Raw genomic sequence first — 18,779 nt, 5'->3', positions numbered from 1 at the left:
TTGTGCAACATTTGGGAAGTTTTATTGTGGAAACGTGTCCTAAATGCTGTACAAGTGTTTTAATTATCAACTTGTCAGTTTTTTAAACCATATATATATATATATATATATATATATATATATATATATATATATATATATATATATATATATATATATATATATATATATATATATATATATACATAATTTATATTGTGGACCATCCCTGATTAGTTATCTGTTATCTTTTGCTTGTTAGTGCGTTGCTCACCTTGATACATGTACGAGTCTTGAGTACTTTATGTGATGTAACTTTCATGTCATTAATCTGGCGTCGGAATTAGACAAGCTGATTAACTTAAGGTATTGGCAGGTATTACGTCAGTTATGTTCTGAGTCATGATTATTTTTCGTGCAGACTGTAAACATACTTGTGAAAAATGTCTGTATTGTAGTCAATATTACACTTCATGTTTTGCCAAACTCCTAAACTAGTGAATAGAAGTAAGATTTTTGGGTGTTAACTCTCCGGTGTGTCTACAACAGCACCTGTTGTCAGAGCAACACCTGCTGTCAGAGCTGCACCTGTTGTCAGAGCAGCACCTGTTGTCAGAGCAGCACCTGCTGTCAGAGCTGCACCTGTTGTCAGAGCTGCACCTGCTGTCAGAGCAGCACCTGCTGTCAGAGCAGCACCTGCTGTCAGAGCTGCACCTGTTGTCAGAACAACACCTGCTTCGATGACAGGTGCTGCTCTGATAGATACTCTCAGTATATTCACATAGCATAGCATAATAAACATAATATACTGAATGAAAATACATTCACTTATTACAATACAACAAGCACGTCAACAATACAACAAGCACGTCAACAATACAACAAGCACGTCAACAATACAACAAGCACGTCAACAATACAACAAGCACGTCAACAATACAACAAGCACGTCAACAATACAACAAGCACGTCAACAATACAACAAGCACGTCAACAATACAACAAGCACGTCAACAATACAACAAGCACGTCAACAATACAACAAGCACGTCAACAATACAACACGTCAACAATACAACAAGCACGTCAACAATACAACAAGCACGTCAACAATACAACAAGCACGTCAACAATACAACAAGCACGTCAACAATACAAGATTTAAGTCAACAATACAACAAGCACGTCAACAATACAACAAGCACGTCAACAATACAACAAGCACGTCAACAATACAACAAGCACGTCAACAATACAACAAGCACGTCAACAATATAACAAGCACGTCAACAATACAACAAGCACGTCAACAATACAACAAGCACGTCAACAATACAACAAGCACGTCAACAATACAACAAGCACGTCAACAATACAACAAGCACGTCAACAATACAACAAGCACGTCAACAATACAACAAGCACGTCAACAATACAACAAGCACGTCAACAATATAACAAGCACGTCAACAATACAACAAGCATGTCAACTAGAGGAATGGAAATGTATTACGCAAAAACGAAACAGCAGCACACAAGAATACAATAAGTACAATATCATAAAAGTTACAGAAACATGCAAGAACAAGGTAGTAACAGAATAGTAGATTAACTCACAAAAAGTCACTCTCAGTAGCATAGTAACACTCAAGAGTACAACAATATAGTAACACTCAAGAGTACAACAATATAGTAACACTCAAGAGTACAACAATATAGTAACACACAAGTGCAGTTAAACATAAAAACAGTACAGTAACACACAAGAAACACAAGAAACATACAATAACTAACAACAGAGCAGTTTACAATATACAGTACCGCACAAGAACCTACAAGAATAATACAGTAATATACGGGTACAGTGGAGCAACATTCTAATACATAATAAGAGAATCAGAAACAATAACAGAGAGTTCCAGCAGCCAGGTTGTGGGATCACCAGTTGAAATTATTTTGGTCAAGACGTCGAGTCTTCAAAATTGTCCTTAATTTCTTCCGAGAATTTTTTATTTTTTTTGTCTTTGTGACTGCGAATATTTTTTCGAGAATAGTGAAGAAAGACGAAGATAACAGACGTGAAGATAACAGACGTGAAGACAACAGACGTGAAGATAACAGACGAGAAGATAACAGACGTGAAGATAACAGACGTGAAGATAACAGACGTGAAGACAACAGACGTGAAGATAACAGACGAGAAGATAACAGACGTGAAGATAACAGACGTGAAGATAACAGACGTGAAGATAACAAACATGGAGATAACAGACGTGAAGAAAACAGACGTGAAGATAACAGACGTGAAGATAACAGACGTGAAGATAACAGACGAAGATAACAGACGAAGATAACAGACGTGAAGATAACAGACGTGAAGATAACATACGTAAAGATAACAGACGTAAAGATAACAGACGAAGATAACAGACGTAAAGATAACAGACGTGAAGATAACAGACGTGAAGATAACAGACGTGAAGACATGAAAACTAATAATGTTGGTAGAATTACCGATAATATGTAAAGTAAAAGGACACAAGTGCAACTAATGTGACATTTTATTGTGGCAACGTTTCGCTCTCCAGGAGCTTTGTCCTGGAGAGCGAAACGTTGCCACAATAAAGTGTCACATTAGTTGCACTTGTGTCCTTTTGCTTTACACATGAAAACCACAAAGTGAGACTTCCTTAATTATTTCTGATTAATTCTTATCTTCCATAAGATAATTCATAAGTGTATTTCTGGCTGTGTCTAAAATAAGTTTTTGTCAATTGTCACTTCTTTATAAATTCCCATTTATAATTAAGGATATCTATATATACTTTACTATATACTACATATATACTAAACTATACTAAAGCATATGTTGTACTATATCAATACTATTCGATGCAATATACATTTGCACTCTCAATCACATTTTTTCAGAATTCTATTACTATATATACTTAACAATTTCCGTATCTGCCCATCATTGCCTGTGTAATATAATTTAGTTCTAACATCCGAGTGAGACAGTGTAGATATGTGCATGGAAATGTGTGCACCTGAGTGCCATAAGAGTTAGAATGTAAGATAATGATCGTAAACGTGGGAATTAGAGTTTACAGGTATCGTAGAGTGTGATGAAAGTATTATGTATCTTCAAGTTTGTGTGTGTGTGTGTGTGTGTGTGTGTGTGTGTGTGTGTGTGTGTGTGTGTGTGTGTGTGTGTGTGTGCGCGAGCCTGCGTGTGCTATTTCCTACAACTCTGCCTTTCACAATATAACTTGCAAATATCTTCTTTGCTTTATCTTATACAGGTTTTTCTTCGACTGTCAAGTCTCTACACTTCACATCTCTAAAAATAACTTGAAAATATTCTATAATAATAATTTTCTTACGTTTTATTGCCTATGGAATACAATTTAATTTCGAGAGAAGTGAGAGAAACAGCAGATATGCATATGGGAATGTGTGTGTGTGTGTGTGTGTGTGTGTGTGTGTGTGTGTGTGTGTGTGTGTGTGTGTGTGTGTGTGTGTGTGTGTGTGTGTGTGTGTGTGAGTTCATGCAAAACTACATAAATATATTTATTTGTAGACATATGGACAAATTATAACACAAACAAACCCGATATGAAACATAAATAGAAGTCCGAGATTTTATATCAGTAACCCCAGCTTGGTGGCCGAGTTGGGTGGCAGCTCAGTCTCGTCTGGCTGGTCTACTGTTCCAGGCTGTCTTGGTGGGTGTAATTACAGGACGCAGATTTCTGTGTGTCCCCTCCTGTAATTCTACCCACCTGGACAGTCTCGGCAGTAGACAAGGTAGACAAGACCAAGTTAACATCCAGCAAGGTCACTGGGGGGGGGCAACACCTGCTGAACCTGGGGAAGTGAGGAAGGAAGTTCATCTGAGGGCCCGCAGATGGACTTCTGGAGACATGGAACTAGGGAAAGCAAACACACACACACACACATACACCACCACCAGTTCACCCTCACCACCGGTCCATCACCCTCATCACCAGTTCATCACCTTCACTATCAGTCCATAACCCTCACCACCAGTCCATCACCGTCACCACCAGTCCATAACCATCACCACCAGCCCATCATCAACAAGTGAAGTGTGGAAGGGAGTTCACCTGAGTTCATCTGAGGGCCCGCAGATGGACTTCTGGAGACATGGAACTAGGGAAAGCAAACACACACACACATACACCACCACCAGTCCACCCTCACCACCAGTCCATCACCCTCATCACCAGTCCATAACCATCACAACAAGTCCATCACACTCACTACCAGTCCATCACCCTAACCACCAGTCCATCACCGTCACCACCAGTCCATAACCATCACCACCAGCCCATCATCAACAAGTGAAGTGTGGAAGGGAGTTCACCTGAGGGCCCGCAGATGGACTTCTGGAGACATGGATCTAGGGGAAGCACACACACACACACACACACACACACACACACTCCACCAAGTCCATCACCCTCACCACCAGTCCATCACCCTCACCACCAGTCCATCACCCTCACCACCAGTCCATCACCCTCACCACCAGTCCACCACCTACACCACTAGTCCATCACCCTCACCACCAGCCCATCACCCTCACCACCAGACCACAACACAACACCATCACCACCAGTCCATCACCCTCAGCACCAGTCCATCACCCTCACTACCAGTCCATCACCATCACCACCAGTCCATCACCCTCACCAGTCCATCACCCTCACCACCAGACCACAACACAACAACATCACCAACAAGTGAAGTGTGGAAGGGAGTTCATCTGAGGGCCCGCAGATGGACTTCTGGAGACATGGAACAAAGGGAAGCAAACACACTCAACCACCACCAGTCCATCTCCCTCACCACCGGTCCATCACCCTCACCACTAGTCCATCACCATCACCACCAGTCCATCCCCCTCAATATCAGTCCATCACCATCACCACAAGTCCATCACCCTCACAACCAGTCCATCACCCTCACCACCAGTCAATAACCAGTAAGGGAAGTGTGGAAGGGAGTTCATCTGAGGGGACACAGATGGACTTCTGGAAGCATAGTCCTTCACCCTCCCTACCAGTCCATCACACTCACCACCAGTCCATCACCCACACCACCAGTCCATCACCCTCACCGCCAGTCCATCACCCTCACAGCCAGTCCATCACACTCACCACCAGTTCTTAACCCTCACCACCAGTCCACCCACACCACTAGTCCATCACCCTCACCACCAGCCCAACACCATCACCACCAGTCCATCACCCTAGCCACAAGTCCATCACACTCACCACCAGTCCATCACCCTCACCACCAGATCATCACCCTCACCACCAGTCCATCACTAGCAAATGAAGTGTGGAACTTCTGGAAACACAGTCCTTCACCCTCCCCACCAGTCCATCACCCTCACCACCAGTCCTCAGCAACAGTCCATCACCCTCACCACCAGACCATCACCCTCACCACCAGGGAAGGGAGTTCATCTGAGGGGACACAGATGGACTTCTGGAAACACAGTCCTTCACCCTCCCATCCAGTCCATTACCCTCCCCACCAGACCATCACCCTCACCACCAGTCCTTACCCTCACCACCAGTCCATCACCCTCACCACCAGACCATCACCCTCACCACCAGACCATCACCCTCACCACCAGTCCTTACCCTCACCACCAGTCCATCACCCTCACCACCAGTCCATCACCCTCACCACCAGACCATCACCCTCACTACCAGTCCATCACTAGCAAGGGAAGTGTGGAAGGGAGTTCATCTGAGGGGACACAGATGGATTTCTGGAAGCATAGTCCTTAACCCTCCATACCAGTCCATCACCCTCACCACCAGTCCTTACCCTCACCACCAGTCCATCACCCTCACCACCAGTCCTTACCCTCACCACCAGTCCATCACCCTCACCACCAGACCATCACCCTCACCACCAGTTCACCCACACCACTAGTCCATCACCCTCACCACAGACCATCACCCTCACCACCAGTCCATCACTCTCACCACCAGACCATCACCCTCACCACCAGACCATCACGCTCCCCACCAGACCATCACGCTCCCCACCAGACCATCACCCTCCCCACCAGTCCATCACCCTCACCACCAGTCCATCACCCTCACCACCAGTCCATCACCAACCAGGGAAGTGTGGAAGGGAGTTCATCTGAGGGCCCGCAGATGGACTTCTGGAGACATGATACTAGGGGTAGGAAAAACACACACACTCACACACACACACAAACATCACCACCAGTCGATCACCCTCATCACCAGACCATCACTCTCACTATCAGTCCATCACCCTCACCAATAGTCCATCACCCTCAGCAACAGTCCATCACCCTCAAAACCTGACCATCACCCTCAAAACCTGACCATCACCCTCAAAACCTGACCATCACCCTCACTACCAGTCCATCACTAGCAAGGGAAGTGAGGATGGGAGTTCATCTGAGGGGACACAGATGGACTTCTGGAAACAGTCCTACACCCTCTCTACTAGGACTTCTGGAAACACAGTCCTTTACCCTCCCCACCAGCCCATCACCCACACCACCAGTCCATCACCCTCACCACCAGACCACAACATAACAACATCACCAACAAGTGAAGTGTGGAAGGGAGTTCATCTGAGGGGACACAGATGGACTTCTGGAAACACAGTCCTTTACCCTCCCCACCAGTCCATCACCCACACCACCAGTCCATCACCCTCACCACCAGTCCATCACCCTCCCCACCAGTCCATCACCCTCACCACCAGTCCATCACCCTCACCACCAGTCCATCACCCTCACCACCAGTCCATCACCCTCACCACCAGTCCATCACCCTCACCACCAGTCCATCACCCTCACCACCAGTCAATCACCAGCAAGGGAAGTGTGGAAGGGAGTTCATCTGAGGGGACACAGATGGACTTCTGGAAGCATAGTCCTTACCCCTCACCAACAGTCCATCACACTCACCACCAGTCCATCACACTCACCACCAGTCCATCACCCACACCACCAGTCCATCACCCTCACCGCCAGTCCATCACCCTCACAGCCAGTCCATCACACTCACCACCAGTTCTTAACCCTCACCACCAGTCCACCCACACCACTAGTCCATCACCCTCACCACCAGCCCAACACCATCACCACCAGTCCATCACCCTCACCACCAGATCATCACCCTCACCACCAGTCCATCACTAGCAAAGGAAGTGTGGAACTTCTGGAAACACAGTCCTTCACCCTCACCACCCGTCCATCTCCCTCACCGTCAGTCCATCACCCTCACCATCAGACCATCACCCTCATCATCTGAGGGGACACAGATCACCTCACCGTCAGTCCATCACCCTCACCACCAGTCCTTACCCTCACCACCAGTCCATCACCCTCACCACCAGACCATCTGGAACTAGCAAAGGAAGTGTGGAACTTCTGGAAACACAGTCCTTCACCCTCACCACCCGTCCATCTCCCTCACCGTCAGTCCATCACCCTAAGCAACAGTCCATCACCCTCACCACCAGACCATCACCCTCACCACCAGGGAAGGGAGTTCATCTGAGGGGACACAGATGGACTTCTGGAAACACAGTCCTTCACCCTCCCTACCAGTCCATCACCCTCACCACCAGTCCTTACCCCTCACCAACAGTCCATCACCCTCACCACCAGTCCATCACCCTCACCACCAGTTTACCCACACCACTAGTCCATCACCCTCACCACAGACCATCACCCTCACCACCAGTCCATCACCCTCACCATTAGACCATCACCCTCCCCACCAGTCCATCACCCTCACCACCAGACCATCACCCTCACCACCAGACAATCACGCTCCCCACCAGACCATCACCCTCCCCACCAGTCCATCACCCTCACCACCAGTCCATCACCCTCACCACCAATCCATCACCAACCAGGGAAGTGTGGAAGGGAGTTCATCTGAGGGCCCGCAGATGGACTTCTGGAGACATGATACTAGGAGAAGGAAAACACACACACACACACACACACACACACACACACACACACACACACACACACACACACACACACACACACACACACACACACACACACACACAAACATCACCACCAGTCCATCACCCTCATCACCAGACCATCACTCTCACTATCAGTCCATCACTCTCACCAATAGTCCATCACCCTCAGCAACAGTCCATCACCCTCAAAACCTGACCATCACCCTCACTACCAGTCCATCACTAGCAAGGGAAGTGTGGAAGGGAGTTCATCTGAGGGGACACAGATGGACTTCTGGAAACATTCCTACACCCTCTCTACTAGTCCATCACCCTCACCACCAGTCCATCACCCTCACCACCAGTCCATCACCACCAGATCATCACCCTCCCCACCAGTCCATCACCCTCACCACCAGTCCATCACTCTCACCACCAGTCTATCACCCTCAACACGAGTCCATCACCCTCACCACCAGTCCATCACGCTCACCACCAGTCTATCACCCTCACCACCAGTCTATCACCCTCACCACCAGTGCATCACCCTCACCACCAGTCCATCAAGCTCACCAGCAGTCTATCACCATCACTACCAGTCCGACACCCTCACCACCAGTCCGCCACCCTCACCACCAGACCATCGCCCTCACCACCAGACCATAACCCTCACCACCAGTCCATCAACCTAACCGCCAGTGCATCACCCTCACCACCAGTCCTTCCCCCTCCCCACAAGTCCATCACCCTCCCCACCAGTCAATCTCCCTCACCACCAGACCATCAACCTCACAACCAGTCCTTCCCCCTCCCCACCAGTAATTCCCCCTCAGCACCAGTCCATCACCCTCAATAATAGTCCATCACCCTCACCACCGGCTCTTCCCCCCGATCACCAGCAATGGAAGTGGGGGAGTTCATCTGAGGGGACACAGATTGACTTCTGGAAACATAGTCCTCCATCCTCCCCACCAGTCCACCACCCTCACCACCAGTCCATCACCCTCACCACCAGTCCATCACCCTCACCACCAGTCCATCACCCTCACCACCAGTCCATCACCCTCACCACCAGTCCATCACCCTCACCACCAGTTCGTCACCCTCACCACAACACCATCCCCAGCAAAGGAAGTAAGGAAGGGAGTTCATCTGAAAGGACACAGATGGACTTCTGGAAACACAGCCCTTCACCCTCCCCACTAATCCACCACCCTCACCACCAGTCCATCACAATATCCACGATGTGGATATTGTGGTGTGGCGTCGTACTGGCCAGGTTGTGGCAACACACAGTCGTACTGGCCAGGTTGTGGCAACACACAGTCGTACTGGCCAGGTTGTGGCAACACACAGTCGTACTGGCCAGGTTGTGGCAACACACAGTCGTACTGGCCAGGTTGTGGCAACACACAGTCGTACTGGCCAGGTTGTGGCAACACACAGTCGTACTGGCCAGGTTGTGGCAGCCACCACCAAAATTCTTATTGTCAAGAGATCGAATCATCCAAGTTGACAGTTTTTATTTTCATCACCGAAAGTTTTTGTTTTGTATCTGTGACGGTGAAAGTTTTCTTATGTCATTAATGAAGAAGTGAGAGAAGTGTTTGTATGAGAACTGAGAGAGTTATTTAATAATTAATTCTTCTTAAACAAAGTGTTATATAAGAATATCTTCTTTATCTTAACCACAAGTCTCTCAAGTTAGTCACTTCTTCACATATTTACATCTTTTCTCACATTATTTCATCAAAATATTATAACCTTCATTACATATATAAACAAAAATTTTCTAAATTCTCTTACACAATTTATACAATATTAAATTAACTTAAACAATGGTGAGAGAGAGTGTAGATATGTCTGTGATAACGTGAACACATGTATGTATATATGTGTGTTGCTAGTAGTGTGTTTGTAGTGATGTATATGTACACATGTATGTATATGTGTGTGTTGGTAGTAGTGTGTTTGTAGTGATGTGTATGTGTACACATGTATATATGTGTGTTGCTAGTAGTGTGTTTGTAGTGATGTATATGTGTACACATGTATGTATATTTGTGATTAGTATAGTGTGTTTGTAGTGTGTGTACACATGTATGTGTGTGTAGTAGTGTGTAGTGATGTATATGTGTACACATGTGTGTTGGTAGTAGTGTGTTTGTAGTGATGTATATGTGTACACATGTATGTATATGTGTGTGTTGGTAGTAGTATATGTGTTTATGTAGTGATGTGTATATGTGTACACATGTATGTATATATGTGTGTTGGTAGTAGTGTGTTTGTAGTGATGTGTATGTGTACACATGTATGTATATATGTGTGTTGGTAGTAGTGTGTTTGTAGTGATGTATATGTGTACACATGTATGTATATATGTGTGTTGGTAGTAGTGTGTTTGTAGTGATGTATATGTGTACACATGTATGTATATATGTGTGTTTGTAGTGATGTATATGTGTACACATGTATGTATATATGTGTGTTTGTAGTGATGTATATGTGTACACATGTATGTATATATGTGTGTTTGTAGTGATGTATATGTGTACACATGTATGTATATATGTGTGTTTATAGTAGTGTGTTTGTAGTGATGTATGTGTGTAGATGAAAGAGAAAAGTAAACATCAAAAAAACTTGTATGATCTACATAATAATTCCCAGTAAAGAAGAGCACAGTTCCGTAGTGTCAGCCACTCTGCTGTCAGTCTGGCTGATACTGCTATCAGACTGGCTGACTCTGCTGTCAGCCTGGCTGACTCTGCTGTCAGCCTGGCTGACTCTGCTGTCAGCCTGGAGACTGCTGACAATACCAGGTAAAGTTTATGTCAGAATTATGATTACTGAAGTGATGATAAAGATAATATTGATAACATAGAAGAGTGACAGTTCAGAAAGTGAAGGTAATCTGTGGATCATGTGTAAACACTGAAATACTGAACTTAACAACACTTATATAAAGCAAAGTTGCACTTGGCTGTATTTATACTTGTGGAAAAGATATATGAGAGATGTTAGTAGAGTAGAGTTTTGATAACTAAAGTGATGAATTAAGTTACAATATGCAAGAAAGATGGTAAATATTTACCCCAAAAAATGAGTCTTAGATAATGTTGTGTGATGTCGCCTGTGGTGTTAAAGACGTGTGATGTCACTGTACTTTGGTCAAAAGACAATATATATATATATATATATATATATATATATATATATATATATATATATATATATATATATATATATATATATATATATATATATATATATATATATATATATATATATATATATATATATATATATATATATATATATATATATATATATATGTACACACACAAGGCAAGCCATCATGTAGACCAGAACTTTATTAATATACTGTGTAAAAACTCTGTACACACATTTTACATGTGCGTACATGTATGTATATATACAAACATTTGCGACCTTCAAATTCATTTATGAAACACGAAAAACAGAAGTTTTTTTAAATTTGTTTCAGTTTTCATGGAGGAGATTTAGAGATTCTCACTTGACACTTACACATACACAATAACATGTACACCCGACATTCATACACGTTATAAACATTCATACATATTAACATGTACACATGACAATCAACACACATGTACACATGACAATCATCAACACACATGTACACATGACAATCAACACACATGTACACATGACAATCAACACACATGTACACATGACAATCAACACACAACATGTACACATGACAATCAACATACAACATGTACACATGACAATCATCAACACACAACATGTACACATGACAATCAACATACAACATGTACACATGACAATCAACACACATGTACACATGGCACACATACACAGCTCGTGTATTTAATGTGTACATAATAACATGTACACATGACACACAGTTATCATGGAGGTGGTCAAATTAACCAACATTTCGATATTCATCTGCAATAATAAAACACAAATACTTTTAAACAGCTAAATAAGTAAAAAACTTGTTCTTCGTATATTTTCATAGTGTAACATAAAAGGATTTCCAAAATTTACGTTAATTAGCCTCTCGGAGGTGGCGGAACTGTGAGGCAGCTTGGTGGCGTCTAGCTGACCTACGGTCCAGGCTGTCTTGGTGGGTGTAATTACTGGACGCAGTTTTCTGTGTGTGTCACCTCCAGTAATTCCACCCACCTGGACAGTCTCTACCGTAGACCAGCTAGACAAGACCAAGTTTCCATGCAGCGAGGTCACTGAAGGTGGCAACCGCTGACTCTGGGGAAGTGGGGAAGGGAGTCCACCTGAGGTGACACTAGTGGACTCCTGGAGACACTGATCCGGGGAAGGCACCGCTGACTCTGGGGAAGTGGGGAAGGGAGTCCACTCAGGTGACACAAGTGGACTCCTGGAGACACTGATCCGGGGAAGGCACTGCTGACTCTGGGGAAGTGGGGAAGGGAGTCCACTCAGGTGACACAAGTGGACTCCTGGAGACACTGATCCAGGGAAGGCACCGCCGACCTTAGGCAAGTGGGTAAGGGAAGACATCTGGGAGCGAGCGGATGGATTCCTGGATACATGAACTTGAGGAAGGTTGTTGTTGAGGCTGATCTTAGGTAAGTGGGGAAGGGGAGACATCCGGGAGCGAGCGGATGGATTCCTGGATACATGAACCTGACCTTGGCTAAGTGGGGAAGGTAAGGGCGGTAGACGGAAGGATTCCTGGATACATGGGTATCCGAATACATGGAGGCCGGCGGTAGACGGAAGGATTCCTGGATACATGATCCTGGGTAAGGCATGAATACATGCAGTTGAGGCTGACCTTGGGTAAGTGGGGAAGGGAAGATATCCGGCGGTAGACGGAAGGATTCCTGGATACATGATCCTGGGTAAGGCATGAATACATGCAGTTGAGGCTGACCTTGGGTAAGTGGGGAAGGGAAGATATCCGGCGGTAGACGGAAGGATTCCTGGATACTTGATCCTGGGTACGGCAAGAATACCGCCGACTTTGGGGAAGTGGGGAAGGGAGTCCATCTGAGGTGACATAAGTGGACTCCTGGAGACACTGATCCGTGGAAGGAACCGCCGACCTTAGGCAAGTGGGTAAGGGAAGACATCTGGGAGCGAGCGGATGGATTCCTGGATACATGAACTTGAGGAAGGTTGTTGTTGAGGCTGATCTTAGGTAAGTGGGGAAGGGGAGACATCCGGGAGCGAGCGGATGGATTCCTGGATACATGAACCTGGGTAAGGCATGAATACATGCGGTTGAGGCTGACCTTGGGTAAGTGGGGAAGGGAAGATATCCGGCGGTAGACGGATGAATTCCTGGATACATGAACCTGGGTAAGGCATGAATACATGCAGTTGAGGCTGACCTTGGGTAAGTGGGGAAGGGGAGACATCCGGGAGCGAACGGATGGATTCCTGGATACATGAACCTGGGGACAGCAAGAATACAGGTTGGTGAGGCTGACCTTAGGTAAGTGAGGAAGGGAAAACATCCGGAGGAGGACGGATGGATTCCTGGATACATGAACCTGGGGACGGCTGAGGCTGGAAGGCAGAGAGAGAGAGGCATGGCTGACCTTAGGGAAGTGAGGAAGGGGAGACATCCGGGGGCCCACGGATGGATTCCTGGACACATGAACCTGGGGAAGGCGAGGGGGGGGGCGGACCTTAAAGACGAACCACTGGCCTCCACGTGGCAAGGTCTGGTAACTCAGAGATAACTCTGAGGCTGACAGTGGTCGCAAATATATTGTATATAATTTTAATTATAATATATTATAATTTATATTATAATTTATATTATAATTTATTATTATTATTTGTTATTTTAAATTCATGACTTGGTAATTTGGATTCAAAAGCGTCAACCAGCCTCCCTGACAGTAGCATCGAAGGTGTTATTCTGACTTCAGCCTCCCTGACAGTAGCATCGAAGGTGTTATTCTGACTTCAGCCTCCCTGACAGTAGCATCGAAGGTGTTATTCTGACTTCAGCCTCCCTGACAGTAGCATCGAAGGTGTTATTCTGACTTCAGCCTCCCTGACAGTAGCATCGAAGGTGTTATTCTGACTTCAGCCTCCCTGACAGTAGCATCGAAGGTGTTATTCTGACTTCAGCCTCCCTGACAGTAGCATCGAAGGTGTTATTCTGACTTCAGCCTCCCTGACAGTAGCATCGAAGGTGTTATTCTGACTTCAGCCTCCCTGACAGTAGCATCGAAGGTGTTATTCTGACTTCAGCCTCCCTGACAGTAGCATCGAAGGTGTTATTCTGACTTCAGCCTCCGTGATATTCATCATACCTCTTTTTAAACCTATGTATGTTTCCTGCCTCCTCTACTTCACTTTCCAGATTATTCCACTTCCTTACAACTCTATAACCAAAGATATACTTCTTACCATCCCTGTGATTCACCTGAATCTTCAACTTTCAACTGTGACCACTTGTTGCTGTGTCCCATCTCTGGAACATCCTATCTCTGTCCACCTTCTCGATTCCTCTCAGTATTTTGTGTTGTTGTCATATCCTCCCTTATCTCTCCTGTTCTCCAGTGTCGTCAGGTCGATTTCCTTTAACCACTCCTCGTATAACAGACCACTCACTTCAGGGATTAGTCTTGTTGCAAACCTTTGCCCTTTAATTTTTTGAAGTGTTTGACCAGATGTGGGTTTCATACTAGTGCTGCATGCACCAATATGGGCCTGACGTACGCAATGTACAGAATTAATATTGGTAGAATTACCGACAATATGTTAAGTAAAATGACACAAATACAGCTAATGTGACATTTTATTGGGCAGCGTTTCGCTCTCCAGGAGCTTTGTCAAGCTGTTACAAACAATACATGGACACAGTGGGTATATATAGGCTCAGAGTGAGGTGTAGTACAAGTAGATACATGTACAAGTAGATACAGATACATGTGGAAAATTCAGCTGGTACATGAGAAAGAAAGGTTACAAAAGCAATGGATGTGTAGCATAAAAAATAGGTTGGGAAAATGTATATGAATGGGTTTGGGAAGGTATGTTTCAGTGTCCCTTCTCTGTTACATAAGAACATAAGAAAGGAGGAACACTGCAGTAGGCCTGTTGGCCCAGACTGGGCATGTCCTTTTATGTAGTATGAATTATGTGATGGCAGGTTTACTGTTTTCAGGAGGATTCTCGCTAAGACTTCAGAGATGATGAAGCTGCCTTTGTTTTGTTTGTGTTAGTAACAACGATTAATGCTGATTCAAGGCATTTACTTTTCTGCGCAAATGCCATTACTATTACAGTTATTATTGTTTCGTCAGTATTGCTTTAGTTTCGACAATTATTTTTTCTAGATTTCAGTCACACAGCTTCTCCTACCTGCTTATTTTTACCTCTACTTCCGCTGCACTTGTGCTGCTTTCTTTTTCTATCACTGCTTCTATCACAAGTATTTTTAATTTCACTACTACTTCTACCAAAACTACTATCACTGCTACTTCTCCTATTACTACTACTACTACTAGTACCTCTACTACCACTATTACTATTACTACTAGTACCTTTACTACCACTATTACTATTACTACTAGTACTACTACCACAACTATTACTACTGCTACTATTTCTTACAATTCTACTACTACTTCAAATTCTATTCCGTCCTTACTTCTTCCTCCTCCCTTTCTGTCGTCTGTCTTTCTCTGCTGTTTCCTGTTAAACTCTGTCTGGTTCTGATTTTTCTCTACTATTTCGCCATTACAACTACAATTACAACTACTATTACTACTACCACTGCTCCTGCTTTACCTCTGCTTCTATCTTACGCCTTCAACGAACACTACTACAACTACTACTACTACTACGTCTGTTTTCAGTATTATTAACTCTCCCTGCTTCCCTAGGCCTCTCTTGTGTAAATTCCGGTCTTCTTTTCTCATTACTTTCTAAGTGCGAGTTAATTGTGTACTCAATGTTATATTTACATGCTCTTCAAGCAAATAAATATTTAACATGAACAAAAGGTGAATTTGTATAGGTAACTACAAATGAATGTGCAACGTGAACTGTACGTGAAAATGTAAATTTAACATGTAAATTTGTAAAGTGAATGTGTTTGATGAATTGAAGGTAAATGTGTCAGGCTTACTGCAGGTAAATGTGAAAGGTGAAGGATACGATACCATACAGGATGATGTAAAATGTGGAAAATGATAAACAGGCTAAGAAGCAAGGTTCAAAATGAAAAAAAAAATAAATTAAACTGTGAGTCACTTATAATGCCTAAAATGAAAAAAAAAAGGATTAATGGAAGAATATGTACACGATAAAAACCATACCACGGGCGGAGTAGCAAGCAAGCAAGTGCAGGTAAGATCCCAATGGGATGAGCGGGGAAGACGGGACAGACGAAGAATAGCGCTGGAGAGGAGTGTTCTTAGTCGTAGAAATAGAGCCAGGGCTTGACCCAGCAGCTAAGGCGATCGTGGGACAGACTTGGAGAAAAAACGGGAAGAGAGCAAGCTGTGTATGGAACTGAACTTCTCCAGGCTGAGGGACTGACAACCTCAAATTCTACGACTTCAAGGGCGATGGACCGACCACACCGCCCCCACATCTCCACTGCTCCTGCCCACCTTCTGTACTGAAGAAGCCTACTGTGTAGGCGAAACGCCCCGGAACAAAGTCGCCCATCTGTTGCCTATATGTCTCACCCACCAGTCTCGTGGTAGGTGAGGTCTTTGAGTCTCGAGAGCTGGAAGTTTCCAGGTCGCAGGAGAGGGCAGCAGACATGTGGGAGGTTATTTTAGTAGTTGAGGAGGCAGGTTTGCAGTGGAGCCATTTGCAAACTTCTTGAAGCTGCTCCTGGAGAGGTGGTATAGCGTTGTCTTGTTGGAAAAAGTGAAACGAAGAGGCTTGATGAACTCAAGAACTTGCGTGAGTGTGAAGTGAAGAGGTGATTCGCAGGCATACTTGACTGTTCCATCACCGAGGCCTTTGTATAGTTCAGAGCAGGTCATGGTGTCAGCGTTCGAGGGAGAGGTGTAGAAAGTAAGGTTTTCCCAAGAGGGTGTGCTGGAGTCGTCGCTATCTGCTTCGTCGGGGGATTCGTCAGGAAATTCTTGTTCAATTGTTTCTACAGTGATTGTGTCAAGAGGAGGCTGGGAGTCTAGAGTATTTGCGGTCTGGCTGGTTGTTGGTGGTTGTTGAGAGGTGGCAGTGGTCACTGGGCGTGGTTCAGGAGTGTTTTTTGGGGCAGAGTTAGGATTTGGGCCTGAAGTTGATGTGAAGTTAGCGATGTTTGGGATAATCTTGAGGAAGTCCTGTGATGTTGGCGAGTCAGGAAAGTTGAATGACGGCATGTTGTTAAGACGGAATAGTTCGTTAATTGTAGTGTTGAATGTGCCTGGGTTTGCTGCATTTGCAAGGTGTGCATACATCATGCAGTACAACACCTTAGAGGGAGCAGCGTCAGGGAGTGCAGAAAGGGAATTGCTGGATAGAGATGACTGCTGTGTGGCTTGTAGAATTCTGGTGGTGTCCGACTGGAGTTTTGAAATGGCGGTATATGTCGGCGATTTGGGACTATTCTTCTTGGTTTCTTCTTTAATTTTTTTCGACATTACTTCTTTTCGTAGTGGGCATTTAGCTGCAAGGGTATGATGAGTACCCTTGCAGTTAAGACATGTTGGAGTGGCATTGGTGGTGGTGCAGGCTTTGAAGTTATGACCTTCTTTTCCACAGGTAGAACAGAACTTTTTGTCTTTAATGGGACAGTCCTTTGTTGAATGTTGATAAGAGTAACAGTTCCAACAGGGAGAGACATGGGCAAAACGTTCAGGTTCAATGTGGCGTGGATGTATGTGGTAATATGAGATAGCTAGTCCATTAGCGAGTGCTTGGGTAGCCATATCTATGTTTGAAAAGGTGATTTTGATCATAGATGAGGCATTGGGAATTCGTGTGATGGTGTCTACAGAGGCCCAGGTGTTTTGGTCTTCGATAGAGGTCTTCAGTTCATCCGTTGGAATAGATGTGATTATCTTATCCAATTGTTTAACAAAAACTGAACGTTTCGCCAGCAAGGAGGGAGACGGTGATATGATGAATTGTCGGTCCCGTAATGTGTTCATTGCAGTGTCGTCCATAAGTTTAGCTGCTTCATTGTCGTCGGTGCAGACGACAATAAAGGAATCCTTGAGTGAGTGGATCGCTGTGAATTTGAGATGTAGGCAGGTCCTCATAGCGGCAGCAAGTAATAGTTTAGTGGAATCATTTATAACACCACTGGCTGGTTTGATTTTAACACGATGTGCGAACATTGTCGAACAGGTAGAGGTTACCCTCCCCAACGGGAATCGTAGGGAGACTGGAATTTTCTTAATTCTCTTGCAGTATACAGTATTGTTTAATTTAAACAATGGTGACGGAGAGTGCAGATGTGTCTACGAGAACGTGTACACATGTATGTATATATGTGTGTTGGTAGTAGAGTGTTTGTAGTGATGTATATGTGTACACATGTATGTATATATGTGTGTTGGTAGTAGTGTGTTTGTAGTGATGTATATGTGTACACATGTATGTATATATGTGTGTTGGTAGTAGTGTGTTTGTAGTGATGTATATGTGTACACATGTATGTATATATGTGTGTTGGTAGTAGTGTGTTTGTAGTGATGTATATGTGTACACATGTATGTATATATGTGTGTTGGTAGTAGTGTGTTTGTAGTGATGTATATGTGTACACATGTATGTATATATGTGTGTTGATAGTA

At 44.5% G+C, this 18,779-nt stretch overlaps 1 protein-coding gene across 1 annotated transcript; it reads right to left on the bottom strand.

Moving 5' to 3' along the window:
* Window positions 1-16,675: 16,675 nt before the first annotated feature.
* LOC138852123 (uncharacterized) lies at window positions 16,676-18,366 on the bottom strand (the record flags this gene model as incomplete). The annotated part of the gene is given in 1 exon segment (XM_070081795.1): window positions 16,676-18,366. A coding segment is annotated over 1 exon segment (1,521 nt). The 3' UTR covers window positions 16,676-16,799.
* Window positions 18,367-18,779: the final 413 nt, after the last annotated feature.

The sequence above is a fragment of the Cherax quadricarinatus genome, unplaced genomic scaffold (genome assembly GCF_038502225.1).
Source record: "Cherax quadricarinatus isolate ZL_2023a unplaced genomic scaffold, ASM3850222v1 Contig4230, whole genome shotgun sequence".
In the NCBI taxonomy this organism is placed as follows: domain Eukaryota; kingdom Metazoa; phylum Arthropoda; class Malacostraca; order Decapoda; family Parastacidae; genus Cherax; species Cherax quadricarinatus.
The sequence above is the reverse complement of the archived record's forward strand: the minus strand, read 5'-3'. Positions and strand labels throughout refer to the sequence as shown.